The sequence below is a fragment of the Magnolia sinica genome, chromosome 19 (assembly GCF_029962835.1).
Source record: "Magnolia sinica isolate HGM2019 chromosome 19, MsV1, whole genome shotgun sequence".
In the NCBI taxonomy this organism is placed as follows: Eukaryota; Viridiplantae; Streptophyta; class Magnoliopsida; order Magnoliales; family Magnoliaceae; genus Magnolia; species Magnolia sinica.
The window spans coordinates 11222197-11243507 of NC_080591.1; the positions used below are offsets into that span (position 1 = coordinate 11222197).

At 41.2% G+C, this 21311-nt stretch overlaps 1 protein-coding gene across 7 annotated transcripts; it reads left to right on the forward strand.

Moving 5' to 3' along the window:
* Positions 1-1546: 1546 nt before the first annotated feature.
* LOC131234388 (AP-3 complex subunit delta) lies at positions 1547-10596 on the forward strand. Of its 7 annotated transcripts, none has more exons than XR_009165697.1 (3): positions 1547-4523; positions 9858-9930; positions 10022-10596. XR_009165697.1 is itself a non-coding variant. In XM_058231226.1 (3 exons), coding segments are annotated over exons 1-3 (2847 nt in total). In that variant the 5' UTR covers positions 1547-1621; the 3' UTR covers positions 10023-10596. The 7 variants fall into 7 exon arrangements, 3 of the variants coding, with proteins under 3 accessions (XP_058087209.1, XP_058087208.1, XP_058087210.1); XR_009165696.1 differs by having other exon boundaries at positions 9871-9930; XR_009165699.1 differs by having other exon boundaries at positions 1547-4394; positions 9871-9930.
* The last annotated feature ends 10715 nt before the right edge of the window (positions 10597-21311 follow it).

Below are 21311 nucleotides of genomic sequence, written 5' to 3' on the forward strand. Positions count from 1 at the left end.
GACACCGTTTTGTACTATAGAAATGCGGACAGCCAACGTCTATCCATTCCCGTGCGTGCGATATCCACGCCGTCCAATAGGATGGCCCCGCCATGAGGATCACCTGTTCAAAAACCTGCCACATCCACTAATCAGGTGGGGCACGCCATAGAAAATAACGTATAGCTGCTGATTTAAAAGAATGGAAGTGTGGTTTGCCTGATGAGTGGATGGGAGGTGATCTTCATGGTGGTGCTGACCATTGGACGGGTTGGATGTCACTCTTGCCTGACATATTTTAAGTTTTCCGTTTGATGGACGGTAATTGATCATCCATCCAGTTGGGTGTTATTTCTCTTTCTACCTTGTCTTGTTGGGCGCGGATTAGGCGAGGCAGGGGTAACATGGAATGCAGATTGCGCCCTGCCCCGTCTGTAGAGGGGCCACTGTGATTTCTCTGTTTATCCACACCGTCCATCCTTTTTTCTTAAAATCATTTTAGAATCTGAGCTCAAGAATGAGACGGATCCATCGTGCAAGTGAACCACATCATAGATGACTCCAGCCTTTAATTCAACTTACATTTAATGTTCTGTTCATTTAATGCAGCCCAAGTGCCCAATTTGGTGTGGTCCACTTGAGCGTTGGATCGGCCTCATTTTTAAACATATAGATTAAAATGACCAGAGAAAAAGAGATGGACCCCGTTGATAGACAGATCTCGGTGGGCCGCTCCGCAGATATGCCGCAGGGCCGGATGCAATCCGGTTCGGTAAAATGGTGATGGTGGGATGCGGATTGCGTCCTGGCATGTCTCAAGCCACGAATGGTAAGTTTTGTGGCGAGCCCATGTATTTATTTATGCACGTCACCCACCGCTTCTCTTATTCTTCAAAGGTATGTGCATGAAAATGAAGTAGATCTAAGGCTCAAATGGACCACACCAAAGATAACTCTTGCATTTAATTGCTCATGCTTTCGCTATTCTGTCTCCTTAAGTGCTTTGAGCCGTGAGCTTTAATGTAATCAAAGGCCTATTTAAGGGTCATATTTTTTCAGTGGAAAGTCTACTACCCAAAAATAAGGTATATTCAAATCCCAATTCTATCGCATCATAAAAAAAACAGTGTTGATTGAACACCCACCGTTAAAATATATAGGCTCAAAAGTTTTGGATTAAGCTGATATTTGTTGTTTTTTTTCACTCATCATGTCTGTTTTTTTTCATTCATCTATGTTTGCATGACCTAATCAACGGGTTGGATGTCAATTTTTTAAAACGTTAATGGTAGACATTCACTCACTACTGTCTACCTCATTGTTTGGATTAAGCAATTAAATGATCTGAAAAAATGAATGGACGGCGTAGATAAAACACGTACAGCATGGTGGGGCCCACGGAGCACCGACCACTAGCCACCTCGCTGCCGGCAGTGTCACTAGCCAAACCGCGGCCGTCCCAGGATTCTCTCTGTCTCTTTGCTTCCCTCCACATTCAATCCCACCCAAAACCCCCGATTACCGCTCTCCCGTTCTTCCCAAACAAGAAAAAGAGAGAAAAAAAGAAGGAAAAAAAAAAGTGTTATCCCGTCGCACAAACCAGGAAAAATCCCAAATTCATCTCCCCCTCTGGCCCACCATCATGATCTCTTCCTCATCTTCTTCCCCATCTTCGATCATCGATTGCCTCTTCCAACGCTCCCTCGACGATCTCATCAAATCTCTCCGATCCCAGCTCGTCCCCGAATCCAAGCTCATCAGCAAAGCCCTTGACGAGATCCGCCACGAGCTCAAATCAACCGATCTCGCCACCAAATCCGTCGCCCTTCAGAAGCTCACCTTCCTCTCATCCATCCATTCGGTGGACCCCACCTTCGCCTCATTCCCCACCATCGAGCTCCTCTCCTCGCCCCGCTTCTCCCACAAGAAAACTGCCTACCTCGCTGCTTCCCTCTCCTTTCACCCTGGCACTGATGTCCTCCTCCTCATCCCCAACCAGCTCCGGAAGGACCTCGCCTCCCCCAATCCCTTTGAATCTAGCCTCGCCCTCGAATTCTTATCTGTTGCAGCTACTCCCGATCTTGCCCGTGAGCTCACACCCGACGTCTTCGCCCTCCTGGCGACTTCCAAACCTGCCCTCAGAAAAAAGGCCATTGCTGTAATTTGGAGGTTCTTCAACACGTACCCGGATTCCGTCCGAGTCGCCTTCAAACGGTTGGTCGAGAATTTGGATGGCTCAGATCCGTCGACGGTCTCAGCAGCAATTGGGGTCTTTTGTGAGATGGCAGCGAAGGACCCCAAGTCGTATCTTCCGCTGGCGCCAGAGTTTTATCGGGTTTTGGTTGATTCAAAGAACAATTGGATTTTGATCAAGGTGGTGAAGATTTTTGGGAAATTGGCACCATTGGAGCCAAGGCTGGCCAAACGGGTCGTGGATCCGATTTGTGAGCATATGAGACGAACGGGTGCAAAATCTTTGATTTTTGAATGTGTCCGGATGGTTGTTTCAAGTTTGAGCGATTTTGAATTGGCAGTGAAGCTCGCTGTTGAGAAGATTAGAGAGTTTTTAGTGGATGAAGATCCGAACCTTCGGTATCTTGGATTGAACGCACTTTCGATTCTGAAATCGACACATTTGTGGGCTGTGATCGAGAACAAGGAGGTGATCATCAAATCATTGAGTGATGCGGACCCCAACATTAGGCTTGAATCATTGCATCTTGTACTGGCAATGGTGACCGAGAGGAACGTTGCTGAAATTTCACGGATTTTGCTGAATTATGCACTTAAATCTGACCCTGAGTTCTGTAATGAGATTCTAAGATCAATCCTGTTGACTTGCAGTAGGAATGTCTATGAACTGATTGCTGATTTTGATTGGTATGTTTCAATTCTTGGGGAGATGTCACGTCACCCACATTGCGGACTGGGGGAAGAGATTGAAAGGCAGCTTGTTGATATTGGTTTGAGGGTGAAGGATGTGAGACCAGAGCTGGTTCGGGTTGCCCGTGATCTTTTGATCGACCCTGCATTGCTTGGTAATCCGTCTTTGTATAGGATATTGTCTGCAGCTGCTTGGGTTTCTGGGGAGTACGTCGAGTTTTCGAAGAACCCATTTGAGCTCATGGAAGCACTGTTGCAGCCGCGTACGAATCTCTTGCCACCATTGGTAAGAGCTGTATATATCCAATCTGCATTTAAAGTTCTAGTCTTTTGTTTGCATTCATACCTTATGCAGACTGAAGCCATCCCGTCATCGCCTTCTGTGGAGTCATTGCCAAGAATTTCTGGTTCAGTTTCTGAAATCCAATGCTTAGAAGAAGATTCTAACGCAATGCTTTCCAATAGATCTACAGAAGATGTTGCTATAGAAAATGAGGCGTCTCTGTCGGTTTCTTTGGACAAGACGCCTTTCACATATGAATCTGTTACCTACTTGTTGAATTTGATCAAAATGGGTGTGGATCCAGTAAGCGATGAGGTAGAGATACAGGAGAGAGCCCGCAATGTACTTGCCTTGATTAATGTACTAGACGAAAACCCTGGTTCTCTGAATCAAAAGGGAGGCAGTTTTGAAAATCAAGAACTGAAAACTTCTGAAATTGTCAGACTGTTGTATGATACCTTTTCTGAGAAGCTAGGTCCAGTCTCTGCAAATGCTCAAGAAAGAGTTCTTGTGCCTGATGGGCTTATTCTCAATGAAAATCTTGCAGAGTTGGAATCTATTTCTGCCAATGATATTCCACAGTTGAGTGTATTTTCCACCGTGGGTCATCGACAGAAAGAGATGGAATCAGAACCATCAACTGAGTCCACCTCTCTGCTGGCCGAGCACCGCAAACGACATGGATTATATTATCTTCCTGCCGAGAAAAATGAAACTGAATCCAATGATTATCCACCTGCTAATAATGACACCAAGTTGCTGGTCAATGTAATTGATGCTGCTGATGATCTTGTAAAGCTTACTGAGGAATCTCTAGTTCCAAAGAAGCCAAACCGTGTGAAGCCGCGGCCCGTCGTGGTAAAATTGGATGAGGGAGATGAAGCTCCATTTTCATCCACAAAACCGGTGAAGGATTTGAAAGATGATTTGCTTTCTGGTGCCGTTCGAGATATTCTTTGTGGTGAGGAAGGCAAATCCAGGTCATCACATGCCGAGAAGTCATCCAGGAGGAGGGGAAAGGAGATTTCATTAAATGGCGATTCTGTTACTCTGTCGAAAGAAAATTCAGGTGATACAGAGAAGCCCAGAAACGGAAGCCCAAGTTCTCGAACGAGCAGACATCGTAACCGTGGTAAAGATAAGCACACAAGTCATCATGAGAATGGGGGTAAAGAAGAAAACAGTCAGAAGAGCTCACAGAAGAGTAGTCGTCATCATGGTAGACATAAGACTCGTCATAGAGCAGATGGTAATGTTGTCCCACAAACGCCAGTGATACAGGATTTCCTTTTGTAGTGGTGAGCGGTTTGCAGATTTGTTGTGTTTTCATTTGGGGAGATATTGTTGCCATTGTAAAACCACTTGTTTTGCTGCTGAGGTCAGTTTGATACATTTTCTTTACTTTTTTTCCGAAAAGTAACTTGTCGTTCTTTTTATATAGGTGTTTGGAATTCCTTGTTAGCTGAAACGTAGCATTAGTCTCTTACACTGCTCTGATATGGTCAATTCAAATGGGCGTTTTCAAATGGAGGGTTGTGTCATGCCCTGATGTTAACTGCCTTTGTTTTTTTTTTTTTTTTTGGAGAGTTGATCAACGTGCCTTTGTGCCTCTTAAGGTTTGTTTATTTATTTGCTTAGTGTCCTTCGGTACACCTCCATTTCATCTATGGGATAAAGTCATTGAGAGAATGGAGAGAAAACTATCTCTTTGGAGAAAAATTGTCGAAGCCAAATATGGCTCCTTCCCTCGAAGGTTGGTGGACTCGGGATTCCTCCCTCTATAGGGCTTCTTTCTTATGGAAAATAGTGACAGCGGTGGCTCCTGTTATTTTTGCTGGTTTTAAATTCTTTTTTGGAGAGGGAACAAGAGTTAGATTTTGGGATGATGTTTGGTGTGGTGACACTCCCTTGCACAACACTTTCCCAAGGTTGACTGACTAATTCGGGGGCATTTTCACACCGGGCTCGAGTGGGGTGACTTGTGTGAAGTGGGGGCACACTTGGGTAGGTGGCTCATGGGAGACAAGACCCATGTGAAGTGGGGCCCACAAAGGGGATTCGGCCGAGGGCTTGACCTGGGCTATGAGATAAAGGGATTGATTCACCATGCTTTACCAGTTCGAGCTTTTAGAGCAAGTGGTTAGTTGTCCTGCATTAAAAGTGATATTAGAGCGGGAGGTCTCATGTTCGAGATCCTCACCAGGGGTGATTAATGCATGGGCATTTTCACACCGGGCTCAAGTGGGGTAGCCTTTGTGAAGCGGGGGCACACTCGGGGTAGGCGGCCCATGTGAAGCAGGTGGCTTGTGTGAGACAAGACCCATGTGAAGTGGGGCCCATGAGGGGGGTTTTGGCTGAGGGCCTAACATGCACTATGAGATAAATGGATTAATTCGCCACGCTCTATCAATTCAAGCTTTTATAGCAAGTGGTTAGTTGTCCCGCATCACTGACCTTAGCCCAACTCAAAATCTTTTAATTGCCCAGTTTTTTCTAAGTCGGAAGGAATCTAGGTCTCCCCTTGCCGTAGAAGTTTGAATGATGATAAATTTAATGAACTTCTTGTTCTTCTTTCCCTTTTCCAAGGGATTTGACTTTCTCAAGGTTCTCATGATACCTTGGTCTGGAGACTGTGTAAATCTGGGATCTTTTCTGTCAAATCTTGCTACTCGATTCTCGTAGGAGAATGCTAGAGAGGAGAAGAATGCCACACATTGAGGATCTGGCGCTATGGAGCTCCTTTGAAAGTTGTTGCTTTCGCATGGTTCATTGGGAGATACAAGATTTTAACCATTGATAATCTCCCAAAAAGGGGAATGTGGCTCACCAATGCTTGAAAGTTGTGGAGATTGTCGATCACTTGCTCATTCATCGTCCCTTCTCTGCTGGTGTCTAATCTGGTATCCTTAGGCTGGCTGTGTATTTTGGGTGTTGCCTAGCTTGTCGATCTCTTTATCGATCTTGGGTTTTTGGTTGGATAGGTTCAATGTTGTCAAATCGCCTAAGCGTTGTATGCGAACCACCATGTGTGATTGCTTATGTGACGCAAAATCGCATGAGTGATAGCACATGTTTTTTTTGTAGTAAAAAAATTAAAAAAGGGGAAATTTTCTGAAAAAATTGGAAAAAATTACTATAACTAATCCAAATTGTTTTTCTTATATATTTCATTCTAATTTGTGTAATTAGTAGTTGGTACTTGGTACCTTACCTACTATGGTACTTCCTAAGCTATAACAAGTTAATAACCAACATGTAAAAAATAATAACATGTCAACAACTTATTAAAAATTAATTAATTTTTTATTGAGAAATGAAATCTTGAAGAATGAAGACTACTATATACATTACTTACAATTACAAGTTATAACTTAGAAATTACAAATTTGCAATACAAGTATACAACTTACAATTTACAAAATATACAAACTACCATATACATTGATCCCTCTCCCATTGTAGCACATCACTACCGCCATCATCAAAGTCATCTCCTTCTTCAATGTGCACTTCATCTTCTTTTGTTTCTTCATCATCTGCCCAAACAAGTTGCTTATCCACATCCAATGATTGAGCATCTTCTTCATGCACTTCAATCTCAATCTCATCTTCTTGGTCTTGACTGCTACCAGGCTTCGCGCTACTTCAAGCCCCTCTTATTTGCCTAAGAACCCTTGCCACGTGCCAATCCATAAGCGGCGTCTTCAACTTGGGCCTATGTCAAGGACTCGCCTGCAAAGACTAGAGCATCTATCTCCACCAGCCACTCACCATTTGCCTTCAAATCATCTAGGCAGATAGGATCATAGAAACTAGACTTTTCTCGCCTAGCTTGAAGTTGTTACCGTAGCTTCTAATTATACCGGACGAAGACTCATTGGGTTTCTTTTATTCAAGACAATTTTTTTAAAATAAAAAATAAAAAATAAAAAAATCGTGTGAATCTATATAGCATTCGAAAATTTCAATTAAAAGTGAATTAGAATTGAGCTAAGAGTTGATGATGGTCGCTTACTTTTACGATTAGTAAACTGAAAGTGAATTATAGAACTTCAAGTCTTCAACTTACTAACTCGAATGTACTCCAATTGCGCTCACAACCTCCTGCAAAATACATAAGGCTAAGAATTCTCATGGCCAGCTTCTGTTATACCGGATCCCTCTTGTTTGGGTCAACTCCATACATTGACCACCAGCAAGTTGTGCTAATAAGTTTAAGTTAGACACTTAGACTTCTTAAATTGTAAGTTGAAACTTGTAAGAACTAAGAAGTAAGAACAACCGTATACATACTTCGTAGAAGTGCATACTTACTAGGCAATTTTATTTGGGAGAAGATTGCATCCAAAGAGTTCATCAGGCCCAGTTGGCAGATATCTTCACTAAAACATTGCCTTATACATAGGGTAGAATAATATGTAGCAAGCTGGGCATGATTAATATGTATGGTCCAGCTTGGCTGTTTATAAAAGAAAGGGAGTGGAGATTAGGGTTTGAGAATGCAAACCCATTCTCGTCTCTACATGATTTTCCCTTGTCCTTTCTCCCATCTCGATCTATCTTCCCTATTTTTACTCTCACTCTCTCTCCGTTCTCCACTTCCTGCTTTTCTTCTCTCCCACGTGTGAGAATTTGTGTGGAGTCAGATGCTGTCTCCATTTTGGTCCACTATTTTACAACACCATTCGAGAGACTTATCCTTTCATCAAATTCATCTGGATCACCCGTGAGCCCTGGCTCAGCCTCCCACTTGCCCAACACTTCATCAAACATACTGAGGAATCACGGGATTTCCTTGGCATCGAGGAATTTCTGTATTGAAAGGGGTGAGAGTGAGGGAGCATGCTCTCTCTCTCTCTGGATTATTTATTTATTATTATTATTATTATTATTATTTTTTTGTAGATCTTTGCAGTCACATTTATAGATGAGAAGCGAAACATGATAAGCTTGAACGACACCAGGAACCAAAACTAGGAAAACAACGATGGAGCCTAAAAAAAACAAAAAACAAAAACAAATCAAAAGGAAAACAAGATGCTGATACCACAAATGAGTTGAACCGCAAAACTGACTTATCTCCTATTAATAGCAACAAGCCAATCCCTGCACACACCAGACTTGGTGAGACTCTACCATGGAGTTGGCCTCTTAGGCATTCGAGAAAAAGAAATGGCCCTACCATTACAAAGGTCCCACACTTCTTCAATTAAACCCACCACTCTCCAGGAGAATAACATTGTAAATAATAGGACCTGAAACCAGTCTTAGAAATTTGGAGGGCCACTGCTTCAGCATAATTAGAGTCCTTAGTTCCAACAGGACCAAGAATTCCACGATAGTACCATTGCAATCACATAAGATGCTCTGAACTTCTGAAGGCCTGGGATTGCCTAGGTTCTCTACCCTAGTTAATTGCAGTGGTCTTTGAATAGCACACACATAAGCCTATCAGCTAGGATGATCACATTAGGTTGGTTGTGCCTAGATTTCCCCTCCAAGCAACATCAAGTCTCTATGATATTGGTCACAGCATTCTTCACAGACAGTGAACTCCTTGATATCATCAATTGCAATTTTGAAGAGTGGCTTGTATGTAGAAGTCCCTGTTGAATGTAGCTTCCTACTAAGCACCCTACCACATGTTTTCTTTAGATCAGTTTTTAGGTTTTAGTTTTTTGAGCTGATCCATTGCATCTCGTGGCTGCAGATATTGGAATCACCTTTCAAATGCGGATTTTTACCTAACCTGACTATTTTCAGGCCATGATCAGACATCTTCTGATTGAGGAAATTTTTTGTGGTACAACCCATCCATGATGGGCCCCACCCATTAAATGATCAGTGTAGGCCTCCAAAGGTGACTCACCTCACCTGTACTGTTTTGAGGCCGAATAGAAAATGCTTTTTCTTTTGATTGGGCATCATATGACACTTTATATGGATCTGACTGATGATTGTTTCTGCATTAGCAGTACTGGCTGGTCATCAATAGTCGGGATTGTCAAGATTACCGACTTATGCCAGTTTTCCGACTTGATTGGAGGAGTGTTCTGCTTCTGATTATTTTCATTGAGGCCAAGTTTGCATAACAGGGATTCCATGCCAAATAATGGAAAAAAACGAAAAGGGTTTTCCTTTGATGTGACAATTTGTGTTGTTAAGATAGCCAAAAAAAGGAGTGGATTCCATAAAGGATTTTTTGCACTTTTTTGTAATTTGAATTCTTGGCAGAAGAAACTAGGTGACTGTTGTGAGAGGAATATGATATTTGCACTTTCTATCCAAACAAGAAATCGAAAATTGGAATCCATGATTCAGTAATACTCATGGAAATCATCATTAGACAATTATTCTTATTTTTTCCTTTTCTTTTCCTCGGATTCCACCTATCCAAACATGCCCCGAAGTAGGATAATAGCAGGAAAGGAAATCACAAGCACCAAAGGAAATGCCATTCTCCCACTAAGGAATATTGGACTACAGGAGCTGAGAAAGCCCTGCAATCAGAACCTTTGCAAGGGAAACCATGTGGACATTGGATTCATGATGAACTGCCAAATGAAAAGCTGTGTTAAGTGACAATATCTCCCAAATACTCTACTGTAAGCCTCTAAATGCTGGCTATATCCATTAGATTCATGCATGCTGTGCAGTGTCTGTTTTCATTCTATATCAAAGCTTGCGACTGGCTTCAATTGGTTATTCATAGGTTCACTTTCTAGGATGATCGATATTTTTTCTTTTGCACGGGCGGTTGAAGTGTTGGGCGTGACACAATTTTGGTAAGTTGTGATTTGCTTGAGGTGAATGTTTGTCACTGGTTTCCCAAACTATTTCTTGTCTTACGCATTTCTTTGTTCGTTGTGGTTGCAGAAAGGAATTGCCTCTTATGGACATTGCTGCAATGCGTGCCATGAGCTTGTCTTTCTGCATTAACCTTGCATTAACCTCTAATGACAAGGGCACTGAGAGCACCTATATAAGCAAGTTGGTCGGAGCGAAGGAGTAGGTGCGGTTACAAGTTTTGACTATGAATTGGGTTTTTGGGACCCAGGAAATCCATTCGATATGTGACCTCCTTGAAAACCCGATTGCAGTTAGCAACTGCCAGTCTCCTGACGCCAATTGTCTTTGGGTATTGAATTCGTCAAAGCTTAACGGAGGATATATGTACATGCCTTCATATCTTATGTGGGGCGGGCTTCAGTGGTACCAGTAGCACCATATGCTGAGTGGTAGCAGGAAAATGTGGGCTCACTTGATGTATTCACACCATCCACGCTGTTCTATCAGATGTGTCACATCAGGAAACTTTTGAGGAACCGAAACTCAGCCGGATCCAGAATTAAGGTGGGCTGCCCTGCAGTGGCCCCATCTTACATTGTTAGCTACTTCATATTCTACATTTAGGCACGACTTCATTGTGGGTAGAGCCATTGTTTGAATTATCTCCAATATTATTGTTATCTCCAGCTTCGCAGTGCTGATAGTGATACTAATAACACTGGTAGTGATACCGAGAACACCGGTAGTATTAGAAATTCCAGGCATTAGTAATGCATTGCGAAGTATTGCTAACACATTGATATCACTAATATTTTCAATTATGTAAATACCAGCCAATGTATCAATATAGCCAATATTTTTTTACCGTGTAAATTCTAGGTGACGCATGTATCACAAGTGTATTGGCAATATTTTAATAACATCGCCAATATAGAGATCACAAAAAGTTTGTTTATTAAAAATATATATATATATATATATATATTTTTTATTTTTTTTTATGAGCACATTGTTGTATGCAGTTTCCAATTTGTTGTTGCTAATGTCGTGGGTAAAAATGGACTGACTTGAGCCAACCAACATAGGATAATAGCGGCAACAGGAAGGTAACCCGGGTTGAATGACCAAGCGCGACTTCCATGGATGGTTTGATAACCTGACCACGAGCAGGGAACCTCGTCGCCAGTTCCCGCTAAGTTTCTATATCGGTCAACCTGTTCCTAACTGAACACTCGACTCTGGAAGATTGACATCGGGACAACATTGACCCTTAAACCTACAGCTCGGCCTCATCTGGTCGGGTTCAGCTATCTAGTGCTGGTTGGGCTCGGCTAGCTATCTGGCGCAACCTTTCCAGGTTCCGACCAGATAGCCTTATCACTAAAAATAGTTCTGAGATCTCATCCAAGGATTTCAGAAGACAGCTGTAATGAGCAGCTACCTTGTAGGGAGTTTTCCATCTATGTAATCCGCACCAGAGCTATAAATGGGGCCCCCCAATCTACATAATCCGCACCAGGCTATAAATGGGGCCCCCCAATCTACAGGAAAGGTTACGTACTCAAACCCTAACACACCTAGACCTAGATTCCCTATCTAACTATGGCATCGGAGGGTCCTCTACCTTAGCCAGTATTTCCATTGTTGTTTTACTTGTGTAAGGACCCAAAGGTCTAGTTAGAACAACAAAATAACAACATCAACAGCTAATATTAATAATATCTCAATATTATCATTATTGCAACATGTGCAATATTAGGACCAAAATCTTTCGTTTGATTTCCAATTGTCAACGATTTCTTAGCAAAAATATTGTGAGTTATCGATATTATGCAATATCGATGGATATTTGGATGGAAGGTTGCATTGATGATTGGTTGGTTAGGTGGGATGAATGAGATGGATTGTGTCTTATAACGACACATGCTTTTAAGCTCCAATTAAGTGGAAACTTATTATGTATTAATTCTTTTCGGGAAATTTTTATTCATAAATATGTAAATATGTGTCTTTTAGCATCTCCTGAAGATTCATTGAAAATTCTACTGATTTTCCCACATTTCTGGTTATCAGCGATATTATCGGCGATGTCAATATTGTTTTCGTACCCCTGTTCAACGAAACTTGTAGCAATACCGATATTTCGAACACTGGGTAGCATTAGGACTTGGTGTAGACATATGTCCCACCATTTATAGATCGTTGGTGGTAATTTAATGATCATTTCAAAATTTGAACGTTCAAAAAAACATTTTGAAATGTGTCATAAGGTTCTGGCTCACTATTATCCAACAACAGGAAGTATGTGCACCCCGACTTCTGGTGCACCCTGTGCACACATGACCTTCTCCACTTCACATATTTACCTACTTTCGAACCGGTGCGAACATGATTTCTGATTGCGAAAGAGGAAAGCGGCACTGGAGGACCAAAATGAGAAAAGACGGATCATACCTACTGCTACTATTTTCTCACTCCACAAGTGCATCCAGGTCAGTTTCCTTTACCCTCCCAATTCTATTTTTTCATATATGGTTGTGGAATCATCTATCTATTGATGCAAAACTGCTAATATCACATGAGCATGTAGGAAAAAGATGTCCTATGCAAGACAATTAAGCACTTGATATAAAAGCTTGAACTGATAGAGCATAGTGAATTAATCCATTTATTTCATAGTCTAGGCCCCACATTCATGGGTTAGGTTCTTTGACGAACTCTTCTCATAGGCCCTAAATCACATGGGTTCCCCTCACACGAGTCACCTACTTCATATAGGTTGCTTACTCCAATTGTACCTCGCATCCCACAAGCCACTCCACTCAAGCCTGGTGTGAAAATGCCCCTACATTACTAATGTTGTATATTAACAATCCATGGACCCCACTTGTCCAAATCCCCTCAAAGAGGGGGTTTGAAATCCACAGTGAGAGCCTGGACTACATCTAAAAGAGTTGCATATGTAATATGTGTATCACTATACTATTAAATTGTTGGGCACATGGCTCACTAACCCAAAACAACTAGATTATCATTGCATCACTACAATTACTTTAATATGATGATCAGCACCGTCCAAACATTGTCCATTTAAATTAACGGTTAAAAATCGTTGTTGGTAACTTAAATATGATCTTGTGCTTGTGGCCCGCCCATCCGACACTTGGAATTTCATCACTTTCAGGCAAAGTATATATTTTTAGGGCTTATCACAGCCATTGTGTCAAACATTACTTACATTCACTACTTTTGGAATGTAAGTAATTAAATTTAAATTAAACCTCCATAAACTATATACACCGACAAACGTATCAACATAATGCCGCAACAAGATGTAACTCATTGTAACAAACGTACTGATAAATGAATATACTCAGTTTTCTTTTTATTCATCTTGATTCAGTTCACCTGCTTGTTAGTTTTGAATCTTTCTGAATGCTTTGCTGGACTGACCTAGGGGTAGTAGATTTTTAGATGCTCGGTATTTCACGGATGGGGTAGCAACTGTTCGGTTAAGTCTTCCAATCGATACGTTCCTGGTCGAATGGTGCTTGAGATGACATAGGGTCCTTCCCAGTTGGGTCCCAGTGTGCCACACCAACTTCCTTAGTGTTGAGGAACATTTTTCGGAGAACCATGTACCCGACTCAAAATCGCCTAACCTTTACTCGAGCATTATAAAACCGAGCTATTTGTTGCTGCCGCGCCATAGTTCGTAATCGAGCTCTTTCTCTCTGTTCGTCCACAAGGTCAAGTCTGAGAGCCAAGAGTTCTTCATTATTCTCTCCGTTAAACGAACTGATTCGGGCTGAGGGTAGCCCAATCTCGATCGGAGTAACGGCTTCCGAGCCATAGGCGAGGGAAAAAGGGGTTTCTCCTGTAGCGGTTCGAACCGTGGTTCGGTATGCCCACAGTATCTTTGGGAGTTCTTTGGCCCATGCTCCTTTGGCTCGGTTAAACTTAGTTCGGAGATGCCATTTAATGATCTTATTGACTGCTTCAACTTGTCCGTTCGTCTGAGAATGATGGGGTGATGCGTATACATTTTTGATTCTGAGATTATCGCACATCTCACGAAAGCTCCTATTGTCGAATTGCTTCCCATTGTCGGTAATAATGGTTCGGGGTATCCTGAACCGGCAGACAATGTTCTTCTATACGAAGTTTGTGATCTTCTGCCCGGCTATTTTTATCAGTGGCTCAGTCTCGGCCCACTTTGTGAAGTAGTCCACTGCTACGACAGGGAACTTGGTCTGTCTTTTTTCCATGGGTAGTGGTCCGATAATATCGATTCCCCACTGCGCGAAGGGCCAAGGACCGGTCATTGGAGTCAGCTTCTCCGGGGGTTGTCTCGGAATGACTGCGAACCGTTGGCATTTGTCGCATCTATGGACAAGCTTACGAGCGTCGTGCTGGATGGTCGGCCAGTAATACCCCTGACATAGAACCTTATGCGTGAGTGATCGTCTTCCTGAATGATTTCTGCATATTCCTTCATGTATTTTTTGTAGCACATAGTCGGCTTCACTAGGGTTTAGGCATCGTAGTAACGGAGCGTAATAGCCTTTGTTGTACAACATCCTGTTGAGTATAGTGTAGCGGGAAGCTCAGATCTTTAATCGTCGAGCCTCGGCACGATCTTCGGGCAACTCTCCATTGTCGAGATATCGAATAATCGGGACGAGCCAAGTGGGTTCCGAATCGATTGTATACATGGTCGAGCTAACCGGTTCACCGATACTTAGCTTGGCGACGTACTCGATCGGAATGAACCTCGGTATGTGGCTCCTGGGCATTACCCCCACATATCACTGTGGCTCACAATATTGTTTACCTATGGTGTGGTCCACCTGAGATTTATATCCCTCTCATTTTTTGTTTATAGCCCTAAAATGATCTTTAAAAATTGATGAATGGAATGGATGAAATATTATACATCATGGTGGGGCCCACATAGCACTGACCGGGCTGGTGGCAGGGGGAGTAGCCAATCCGTTTCCACCCGAACCCGACCGGACGCGGATCAGCTACTGACACGTTGAGCAGCGAGACTCGTTACTGAAGTGATGTCACCAAGTTCTGTGTGCCCCACCATGATGTATGTGTTGTATCCAAACCGTCCATGAATTTTTATATATTATTTTAAGCATTATCCAAGGAATGAGGCCGATACAAATCTAGAGTGAATCCCACCACATAAAACAGTGGAGATAGTGACGCCCACTGTTGAAACATTACTACGGTCCATCATGATGTTTATTTGAGATCCAAATTGTTCATAAGTTAACGCGGACATGAAAGAAGGAAAAAAACAAATATCAGCTTGATCAAAAACATTCGTGGCCATTAGAAGTTTTTAATGGTGGGCGTCACTCTCTCCACTGTTTTCTGTGGTGGAGTCCATTCGAGTTTTGGATACACTCATTCTTTGGCGAGAAAATGACCACTGTAGACAAAACCTTTTACCCATCGGTTTCTATGAAGGAATACAAACTTAGGTTACCAACTTAGACTAGCACGTACGGACAGTGACTTTAAAGACGAAACTACCCCTCCTTTTCACTGAGAGGACGAGCGCTGACGCTCCTCCAACCGAGAGTTGTACGAACGACTTAAAAGAGATCAAAGTTACATGGCCCACAGCTATGTATTTATTATATCCACAACGTTCATCCATATTTCGAGATCATTTCGGAGCATTATCAATAAAAATAAAATCATATCCAAAGATCAACTGGGCCACACCACACAGAGCAGAGGAAAATTGATTTTCATCGTTGAAACTTTTGTAGGGCCCACCATAACATTTTTTTTCCATCCAATCTATTCATAAGGTCACAAAGACCTAGATGAAGAGGAAAAACGAATTTCATAATGATCCAAAACTTGTGTGGCCCCTAAAAGGGTTTCAACGGTAGACATTCAAGTAGAATGGTAATGGTGGACGGACAGGGATACAGATATAGCTACGGTCATAATCCGTAGCCATAACAGTAGCTCGGCGATCAATCATTGATCCGTGATTCCACCGCAAGTCGCTGTCCCACCCCCGATCTATGGCTACGGATTATAACCGTAGCTATAACCGTATGTATGCACTTTCTTTTTTCTTTTCTTTTCTTTTCTCTAATTTTTTTTTTTTTTTTAAATTTTTTACATGGAGAATTTTATTCTACCTACATTTTTTTCTAACACATATTTATATAAATATGTAACTATGAGCATATAAAAAAAATTTCTCTTTTTTCATTTCTTTCTTTATTCATATAAAAAGAATATTTTCTAAACCAAAATTAGTTACTTGACGTACCATATATAATTTCAGGGTTGAAAGTTGAGCGGGCTCAACCCGACTAACCTGTGACCGACCCGACATGGGGTTGGGCTTGGTCAGGATGTATCGGGTTTGGTCTTGGGGTTGGGCCATACAAACAGCAACTCGATAAAACTTGAGTTGGGCTTGGGTTGAGGTCTCAGGAATTGCAAGGAAATGCATGGAAATGACCGTGAAATGCATGAAAATGACCGTGAAATGCATGAAAATGACCATGAAATAAAGGAAAATGACCGTGAAATGCATGAAAATGACCATGAAATGTATGGAAATGACCATGAAATGACCGTGAAATGCATGGAAATGACCATGAAATGAAATGGAATTACCGGGATTGACCGTGAAATGCATGGAAATGACCGTGAAGTGAAAGGAAATGACAGTGAAATGCATGGAAATGACCGTGAAGTGAAAGGAAATGACAATGAAATGCATGGAAATGACCGTGAAATGAAACGAAATCGTTGAGATTGACCGTGAAATGCATGGAAATGACCGTGAAATGAAACGAAATCGCCGGGATTACCCGTGAAATGCATGGAAATGACCATGAAGTGAAGGGAATTGACTGTGAAATGTATAGAAATGACTGTGAATCAAAACGGAATCACCGGGATTGACCATGAAATGCATGGAAATGACTGCGAAGTGAAGCGAATTGACCGTGAGCGAGGGAAGCTAGAAATTGAGCAAGGCAACGTACAAATTAAACAAGACAACCTAGGAAATGAGTGAGGAAACCCAGTCGACCCCGCAAATGGCATTCACACCCTAAACATTTGAGATCTTTTTTTGTTCCTCTAATAATTGAAACAAGGAGAAACAAGTTTTTAAAATAAGGCAAAAACTAACTTTGGTGTATGTGAAATCTTTTCGTATTTCAATTTTTGACTCATGGTCAAGGACTATTGATAAGCATAAATTGGAAATTGAGCAGGCCAAACTGGAAAATGAGCGGGACAAACTAGAATTTGAGCGGGCCAAACTGGAAATTTGAGCTGGCCAAATTGGAAAATGAGCGGGCCAAACTGGAAAATGAGCGGGACAAACTAGAAATTGAGCGGGCGAAACTGGAAAATGAGCGAGACATACTGGAAATTGAGCGGGCCAAACTGGAAATTGAGCAGGATAAACTAGAAATTGAGCGGGACAAACAGGAAATTGAGCGGGCAAACATGAAAATGAGCGGGACAAACTAGAATTTCAGTGGGACAAACTGGAAATTGAGCGGGCAAATATGGAAATGAGCAGGACAAACTAGAATTTCAGCGAGCCAAACTGGAAATTGAACGGGCAAACATGGAAATGAGCAGGAAAAACTAGAATTTCAGCAGGCCAAACTGAAAATTGAGCGGGCAAACATGGAAATGAGCGGGACAAACTGAAAATTGAGTGGGACAAACTAGAAATTGAGTGGGCAAATTGAAAATTGAGTGGGACAAACTGAAAAATGAGCAGGCCATCCACCTCCAGAGCCATGAACAGACCTGAACAAGGAGAGAAGGGCTAGCTTTGCCAACTTCAACTGCTCTTGGGAGTAGTTAATAAACTCTAAAAGATTGAAAATCTATTGTCCTTACACAAATGTGCAAGTCCTGAAACATGGCAAATATCAGACTGGTCATAGCATTTTTTTAGGTACGTTAGAATTGTGCTTTGACATAATGAATACCCTGGGAAATAAGTCACTTTCAAAATACCCACCAATATAGCTTCTCCAATTTTACCAATTATAAAGGTAAGTCTTTAGAATTTTAAAAAACAAAACTATGTGAGATTACTTCAGGATCATTTGAATTGAGGGCATCTAGATGCATTGGATATTTCAATTACCAGGCATTGTAATGCCTGGATGGTGTAACTGCTGGCAATTGAACATAAAACAATGAAAAGCTGAAAAGTTGCAAACATAACATAAAACAATGGCTCTTCGATATAAACACATAAAACTTGTAGTAGAAGACATAGAACACTATGGGGATGTTTTGTGCACAATGAAGCCAAAATGTGAACTATTTAGCCACCTAAGGTGGATCCGACATTTATAGGGCTAGGGTATATCCAAGATTCTTCATCAGTTATAGGAGATGCGCCTAATATAAGTTTCCAACAACCTAGGTTATATCTACCAGATTACTCAATTTTTATGAAAATGTTCCTCAAACGAACATCCTAGCTTATCCTCTTGAGGTTGTATGCCTCTAGAATGCCAAAAATATCTCCTGATTGTTGAGAAACCAGTTCTGAATGGTCTCTCAATTTGGTGCTGGATGTCTTGGAGGGACCAAACATCTAACTTTTTTTGATTCAAATCCTTTTGGATGAAAAATCAGAATAATATTGGGATACTCTATTATGAACCAACCCTATCAGTTCATCGATAAATCCGTGACCACTTCTTTGTTAATTGTATAGTGAATTGGTTGTAGCATCACCCGTGGAGGATTATTTTATATACATTGACGATCTCCCATGTCCTAATAAGACTCCTCAGCTCGTTTGCCAGTGTTGTTTCCACCATTTTCTTAGGATTATACATCATATGTTGTAGGAAGAATTTCAATCCTTCTATGAATAAATTCCATCCTTGTTGGGAGTATTTGAAATTTTATTAGGGTGAGAAGTTGGGGTTCTCCATCTTCGAATTGGTTGTGTGAATAATAGTATAATACCTTGTTTGCTTTTAGTACTTATATGTAACGGTTATGGGTTATCTACAAATGTGATGTGAAGAGTTTATCCAAATTGCTTGTCTTCCTTTTTTAGCAACTAGCCAAGGAAAACGTACCTAAATAAGACTTTAATTTCACTACTAAACTATGGAGGTGTCCCAAAAGAATACTTTATGGATCTTCTGAGGAATGCTTTGAATGATGCTCAATTTCCAGTTTGTCCCACTCAATTTCCCAATTTCCAGTTTGACCTGCTCAATTTCTAGTTTGGCCCGCTCAATTTCTAGTTTGGCCCACTCAATTTCCAATTTGTCCCGCTCAAGTTCTATTTTCCGAAATTCCTCCATGCTACAAGTTCTCCAGATGCAAATAACTGAAAAATCATGAAAACATGTCCCTCATAATGTTGTTCTGTTTTCTCTGCCACCCCACCCAACACTTACACATCTGCCATAGAAACCCTGCCAACGGTGAATTTGGGAGTGCATTGAAGCACACCCAAAATAACCTTTTGATGGCTGTGTATGGTATATATGATGATCAATGTTCAGTATTTTGATTGTGTAGTAGTTTTTTAGGTCATATTGTTCGAAGGTTGGATGCTTGGTTTCAAACCTCTACCAAACGAAGACGTCAAAGCAGTTGACCCACAGGTTAGCCCTTGAAAAAGGGATCCAACAATCACATCTGTTTTATATTGCATGTGCTTGGTTAGTGTATTTTTGTCAAATTCATGTTCATTGTTAGTTAATCAATTTGGCTTTTATGCATGTTTATTGTTAATTAATCAGTTTGGTTTTTACTCATATCATAATTCATATTTCAGCTGGAGATCATAAACAAAAAACTTGAAGCTTATTATGATGCATGGGATAAGTTCGTCCAGTCGTGGATAATTATCAAGATCAATAACCCAAACTGCGTCTTTCGGTGGCGGTTGCAGGTTTGTAACATTTTCATGATTGGAAGTTCTGACAGGGGAAAAAATAAATCTAAATTCCTCTATTTTTCCATCCTGCATCAAGACGATCATCATTCTCATGGCTGCATTTTTTTGAAACTTTGTCACCTACATGACATCGCAAGCCGAGCTTGCTATGAGGGTGGAGGGTAAACCCGGTATGTCTGATGAAGAGGTATGTTTCTTCATCCGACATTTTCTTCTATCTTCTTTTAATCTTACCTCGTATCCCCTAATTATCTGTACTTGGGCTCATGTAATTACCATTCTTCCTACAAATGACTGATTTAAATAACAATGTTTGAAAACTTGAAACCTGATTCGTGACTTGACAAGTCCAGTCAACTCAAAACCTGATTGAGTCCTCAATCGAGATTTTCTGGGTGAATTGAGTTGACCGGGTGATATTTTTGAATGCCCTATCTAGATTCTCAACAAGTGTCTAAGGACATGCCATATACTACAAAAAGTGAGAACAATGATATCTTGGCCGAATTTTTGCCAAGTGACCCAACTATCATTTCCCTAGCAATTTGTGCCATATACCTTTTACTTCTGCCCCTATTATTTTCACATTGCCCCTGTTGGTACTAAAAGAGATTATTTTGGCACTCCATTTTGCATATCATTCGTCTTTTCCTTTATGTTGAGGAGAACCATGGAAGGCAATTGGCTTTTCAGTTTCTGAGCAGTGTATGTTTGTGGTGCTTTAAGCAAATTAAGGTCCAATTTGAGGCCCACGTATTCAATCAAATTCCATTGATTGGACTTGGTCTCACATATCCAATTGACAGCCTTATTATTGGGTTTATGCAAACAACCATAGAGTATGGGAGGGTTTCATACAGCCGTACACATATCCAAGCCCATGCGGTCGTACATAGAGGAAGTAGCTGAGTGAGTTTTTGGGTCGGTAAGTTGGTTTCTCTTGTTTAATTTTCTTTCCTTCATGATGGATGGATTTTCTATGACAAATGTGTAAGTGTTGGGTGGGGTGGCAGAGAAAACGGAACAAATGAGGGACATGTTTTCATAATTTTTCAGTTATTTGCATCTGGAGAACTTGTAGCATGGAGGAATTTCGGAAAGTAGAAATTGAGCGGGACAAACTGGAAATTGAGCGGGCCAAATTGGAAATTGAGCGGGACAAACTAAAAATTGAGCAGGCCAAACTGGAAATTGAGTCGGCCAAATTGGAAATTGAGTGGGTCAAACTGGAAATTGGGAAATTGAGTGGGACAAACTAGAAATTGAGCATCATTCAAAGCATTCCTCAGAAGATCCATAAAGTATTCTTTTGGGACACCTCCATAGTTTAGTAATGAAATTAAAGTCTTATTTAGGTACGTTTTCCTTGGCTAGTTGCTAAAAAAGGAAGATAAGTAATTTGGATCAACTCTTCACATCACA

What these genes read in the sequence shown, in the direction of transcription:
- LOC131234388 (XM_058231225.1), top strand. Translation starts at nt 1,622, where the DNA reads ATGATCTCTTCCTCATCTTCTTCCCCATCTTCGATCATCGATTGCCTC. An exon ending in GACTCGTCATAGAGCAGATG is followed by an intron (nt 4,395 to 9,857) that starts GTAATGTTGTCC and finishes GGTTATTCATAG; the next exon opens with GTTCACTTTCTAGGATGATC.